Below are 6000 nucleotides of genomic sequence, written 5' to 3' on the forward strand. Positions count from 1 at the left end.
CCTTATCGGCCGCGCATACCAACACCGACGTATGCGAGCCGCATCTGAGCCGCTAGAAATACCGCGGAATTTATCATTTCAAATCATAATAATAGTAATGATAATAATAATAAAACATGCTTTCATTATCGAGCACTGTGTCCCCGACCTTGTGTGTGATCTCGTTTTTTTTAGTGATAATGGCAATTATGATAAGACCCAAGAGATCTTTAATGGAGCTTTTTTCTTCAGTGATTTTATAAAAAAAACTCTATGCAATTTAAAATTTTATATATTATTTTTTATTGAGGTATTAAAGTCCTGATTTATTTTATTTGCAATGTGCAAGGTATACTTGACTTATTTATTTACTCAGTGTCTATCTGTATCACCGCGTAGCACCTCGACCTAGAATTTCGTCAGCGCAGCCACGTGACGCAAATGCGGGGAGAGCAACCGCGATCACGTGGCCACGTTGTCTTGGACACAAGGGTGGGGGCTCATGGGGAAGCCGCGATTCAAATACCAGAGGGGAATTTTAATTTGTTTGTTTTTATATTTACTATAATTAGCTTATCGATTAATTATTGGCTATCAATTATTCATTTTATTTATAACCCGCGAAACTTGAATTTGAATTTCCCGCTAAAAATTTTCCGCTAATTAATTATGCGTTTAAATATTTTTCCATCTATTTAAAAAACTTTTATTCGATTTGACGTAAAATTAAGTGAAGAAAAAAGTTCCAAGTGTTGGATATATTTTGATATAAATATATGTTGTGAGGGGGCGGCACATGGGCAAAGACATTTGTTATCATAATTACGTTTTATTTAATAATTTGTTAATTATTTTTTGTTAATGAGTTTTAAATGGTTGATATGTGGTGACACCTTGCGCCGATGCGCTGAGACTGGGGGGGTTGTGCTAACCGGAAGTTACCCTCCGCTGGCATTTTGTTTTAGTTTTAGTTTAAGTTTTATGTTTTATAATTAAGTTTTATTTATTTATAATAAATTATGATAAGTAATGAGACGTCATCAATCATAAGAGTGAAGATTCGAGCTGATGGAATCTTTCTTTTACAGGAAAATGTTCATCGGTGGTCTCTCATGGCAGACCAGTCCAGGTGAGTCATTTATTATTTAATAATGATTTACATACATATATATTATTTATTTGAATTATCTACAGGGAATTTATTCCGTAATATCTAATCAATTATTTAATAGACTTAATCTCTTAATATACGCGAATAACTCGAGCTGATAAATATAAGCGAATGTAGAAAAATTTTTTTAAAAAATAGTAACGAACGAGGTCGAGAGTCTTCTCTCGAGCTGAGAGTTTTGTGTGTAAACAGTTTCAAATAAAATGAGTAAGCCCATGGTAGATAAGACTAAGTTGTGATTGTAATCAGTTGGATAGTGGAGCCTAGAGTAGAGACTGGAGTACACTATAGTATAATAGTAAACTCAAGAGTTTGAGTATTGCGACAATGGAAGACGGTAGTTTATGTCAGAGGAGGAGAGGAAGAGAGCCGAGCTGTGAAGGCGGTGTAGGCTCATTAGCGTTATTTGTCATCGTTACATAAGTCATTCTCTTACTACTCTTGCATCTACATTTCTTTGCATAACTTGTACTGTGTGCGTCTCTGTTTAGCTAATGCTAACTACTAACTTCAACGGCTTACAAACCCTGTTACTATCAGTCTCTTTGGATTAATCCTTGTCGCAGTAGGTATACTCCCGGGTTAAATAATTTAAATTAATTACGCATATTTGCTATTTGAATTTTTTTTATTTTATTTTCAAATTACTGTTGATTAAATTAGTGCTCAGTTATTTTAATGTTTTTAAAACAAAGAGTGTTGAGCTGAAGATTTGTTAGAAATTGATTTGAAATTTTTTTCATTTCAATTGGAGGCGATACGGTCATTTTTTACCTGAGATTTTTTTAGTAGGGCTAGAGTTTTGAAAATTATCTCGAGATTGATTTTTGGTAAATCTGTAGCTTCTTATTTGGGGAGGGAGGGGGGGGGGGGATAAACGGGATACCCCCAGAATTTTATAAAAAAAAATTGTATTTTTTGTCTAATTACGTAATTACTATAAATTCGATATATTTGCGCCTTTTTAGCCCTACGCATGACACCTGGGGCAAAATGTACCAGCCAAAAATTCTGAAAAAATGATTTTTTCAAATTTTTATCGTCAAATTAAAAAAAATATAATATACTAATCCATTTTTCGGCTGATTTTATATAGCTGGGATAAATTTGGCCACTAAAAATATTCGAAAGTAATATTTTATTTTTTAATTGATAAAATTTTTTAAATAATGCAAAATAATCTGTAATCTAAAAAATCAAAAAACACGTTTTTTGGGTTCAAAATAATGACAAATAAAAAATATAGAATTGTTTTTTTTTGTTAAATAACAATTAGTAATTAAGCCAATCGAGGGGGAACGATTTATTACACCTAAAAATTTTTTTTTGAGTATTATAAAACCAAATATACTTGTCAAGAGAAAGAAATACATTCTTAATGATGAAAACAATTAAAAAAAAAAAAAAAATTATCATTTTTTGGAGGAGAGGGCCTCTTTGCCCTACAAAAAAAAATTTTTTTCTGCCTTCGTATCCACCAATCATGTGAAATGTCATTTTTCTTTATGTATATTACATATAAAAAATTTAATTTAATGAAATTTGATCAACTTTCGGAAATTTTTGTTTTTCAACTTTTTCAAAGGGTACCTCATTTTGCCCGCCAAAAACAAAAATTTTATTTTTTAACGCCAGCTAATAATTCTGTCTATTTACCTCGAATATTATAAAAAACAAAAAGATTTAACGTATTTTAGTCCTCGAAAACTTACTATTTCCTTAAGTATCCCCCCCCCCGCCCCTATGGGGAAAATAAGACTATTTTGAAATTGATAAAAAATTTTTTTTTTGTTGTACAAAATGGGGTAGTCTCAGAAAATGAAGAAAATTATTTTCACTTGCATTTTTAATTATAAGTAAGAAATATTACTCTTGATAAAAATAAAAAAAAAAAGCGGCTTTCATTACAAAAAAAAAAAAGGTTTATTACGCATAAAAAACCATCATATGTCTTGAGTAATAAATTTAAAGCCGCGTAATTTAAATAGCGAATAAAAATTTTTAAAAATAACAAAATGAAGACTGGGCGTTTGTTAATCATATTGGGGTTCGTTAACTAAACGACTATCCTCACTGTTGACGATCTGCTTGACACATAACACACTCACACACACACTGCAGAGATCATTTTTCGTATAATACTCAGCGTAATTATCCGTACTCAGTCCTAGCTGCGGTATAACCGCGCGCGACTCGTCACGTGAGTTTACCCAATAGAAAGCGCAGCAGAATAGAGAGCAGATAGTCAAAAAAATAAAGAAATAAAGAAGAAACATATCACAGAGAGTCGGAGAGCAGCATCAAGCATCTGCAGGAGAATGAGCAATGGAACAGGATGCACCAGACAGACACTGTTACTCATCTGTGTGCATCACTCTTTATTTTATTTTTTATTTTTCCCTCTCACTCACTCACTCGCAGACTCTTTTTCTTTTATCTCTTTTTATTCACTATATCGCGGTCTCTTTTTCTCTCTCTGACGTTTTCCGACTTCATCGTGTGTCTGATGCAATCGCTCGCAACCAACGATCCTCTATACTCGGCTCTCTTTGCTATTTTTAAACGTAATTGCACCCGGCCGTTTTTAATGGGCGAGGCCGTATAACAGATCAACTGAGTTTGCGCTCATATATTCAATATCATCATCATCATCATCATCATCATCAATATTATTATCATCTAGTCAAATAAAATAAATAACAAATGTCTACACTCGGCTAGAATATTCTCTAATCCACCCAATGATCAATTTTATTCAAACTTCCAACCCTTTTTTTAAATTTTCCCGCCCATAATTAAAAATATACAGAACAAAAAAAAATCCCTCGCCTCTGGCGATTAATTAGCGTCGAAATGACTTAGCTTAGGTTTTTTTTCCTCTAATTAATAAAATTAGGAGTCTCTTAAAATAATAAAGCCATGCCATAGATATTTGTCTGTTGGGGCCGACTCGTGGACTCGTTTGTTGCGGTCTCGCAACCTCTTGTTACGATATTCGTTAACACGTACACACGAGGTCAACGACTCATTCTCTGTTAACATACTGTACTCACTGAGTCGCATAATTCGCGGCGATCTTTCTTCCGCGTGCGATCTCTTCTAATTTTGTACATCACTGGTATATCTTTAGAATATTATGTTTGTTATAAACCAAACATTACATTCTTGCTTTATGTCACACTACTTCGTTGTTATAACTCTTCATTCAATAATTATTATCCAATCTACTATACTTTGCCACAAACATTCATTCTCAACTTGAATTTATGCGTTTATTTATATTTAAATATTCATTGTCCTTATTTTTCATTTTCATTCATTCCGATACGATTGAGTTTAAATAGACGACCTTGAACGATTTATTCACTAGTTATTCTCACCCACACATTTAATTTATATAATATATAAATATATAGATATATATTAGGACTAAGTTTCTATGTGTAGGAGAAAAGTGTGTATTTATGTTTAAAGTTGAGGCAGCCAGCACGTGTAGTGACACACTAGATATATACAAGTGCGAATAGAATTGAGGGTAAAAGCAAGAGGGGAATCATTCATTCATCGTATATATATATATATATATATATATATATATATATATATAAATGTGAGTGTTATGTAACTTATCGACACATTTGTAGTCATTAAAATTACAATTATTTGAATATAATCAAGACTGAAGCGAAAAAAAATTTTAATGACTATAAAAAAGAGGGTAAAACTGCCACCCCAATTATTGCATAAGCAGATTAAAATTACCATAATGCAGTATCAATGTAAATAATATAAAAAAAGGAGGAAAAAACAAAATGGGCGAGATCAAATTTTAATCTGGAAACCGACTGACCCTGCAGGTCGGCCCTAAAACTTCCCTCTGTTCTCGAGCTCAAAGAGCTGGACAATATGTTTTAATACATTCGTATTTTTGAGCTCTTCGAGCTCCCACAACTGGCATTTTTATTTGTGATCGCGGTTTTGCTTAATGAAATCAATGAATTCGGATAAAAATTAATAAATGCGATTAAGCATTACAAATGCGAAAATTAAATGAGTTTTTTAATCAGATTTGATCATTAATATATAAAATGATAGTATATATAATTTGGGTACATTTGATAAATTATATAGTGAGTTATCTAAGAAAAATGACAATTATTATTTTTTAAATATTTCATCGCTGATATCTTTTGAACTAATAGACTGATTTTGACGTTTGAGGTGGCATTCGTCGCAGTTTTTTAGTCACTAACACGAAAATTTTTTTGGAAATATTTAATTAAATGTTCTTGATTTTATTCGAAAAAAACACTTTTTTGAAACTATTTCGTTAACAATATTTTTTGAACAAATGATTCAATTTTATTCGTTAGGGTAGTATTCGACGCAGCTTATAGAGTTTAAAAGCTAATTAGATTTTGGAGTCAATCCATGAAGTAAGTTAGAAGTTATTTGAAAAAAAAGGTTTTTCCAAAAATTTAATATTTTAAATAACTCCAGACATACTGTACTGATTAAGCTTAATTCTTCAAAAATTGTAGGAATTAATAATAAGCCACGCCAAATGCCTTCTCTATGATCTCAATCGGTTATTCTGTTCAAAAATTATAGAATATTTACATACATATATCGGCTGTCCAATTTCAAATTCAGTCAGGGAAAAATTTTTCAAAATCGATTCTTTAGTATTTTTAGTTACAATGAAGTCTTGTGAATATGATTCAGTCCATATTTCAAAAATGTTTTTTTTTTTTTGTCAGTTACAGTTTCTTAAAATTGGGCAGCCAATATATACGTACACACACTGTCATCATCTCAAAATTGGTCAGAATAGCTTCCTGGTAACTCAA

The 6000-nt window shown here is 31.7% G+C and overlaps 1 protein-coding gene across 4 annotated transcripts in view; it reads left to right on the top strand.

Annotated features, from left to right (window-relative positions):
• The window catches only part of LOC103568456 (RNA-binding protein Musashi homolog Rbp6), a 518165-nt gene that overhangs the window by 37689 nt on the left and 474476 nt on the right, over positions 1-6000 (top strand). For 3 of the 4 annotated variants that reach the window (XM_053743032.1, XM_053743034.1, XM_053743033.1), the window contains exon 2: positions 1068-1108. The exons of the other annotated variant lie outside the window; for it this stretch is intronic. In XM_053743032.1, the coding sequence (XP_053599007.1) occupies positions 1068-1108 (41 nt within the window). The remainder of the gene's footprint in view (positions 1-1067; positions 1109-6000) is intronic. 4 annotated transcript variants of the gene reach the window in all.

This window comes from Microplitis demolitor, chromosome 2 (genome assembly GCF_026212275.2).
Source record: "Microplitis demolitor isolate Queensland-Clemson2020A chromosome 2, iyMicDemo2.1a, whole genome shotgun sequence".
Lineage (NCBI taxonomy): Eukaryota > Metazoa > Arthropoda > Insecta > Hymenoptera > Braconidae > Microplitis > Microplitis demolitor.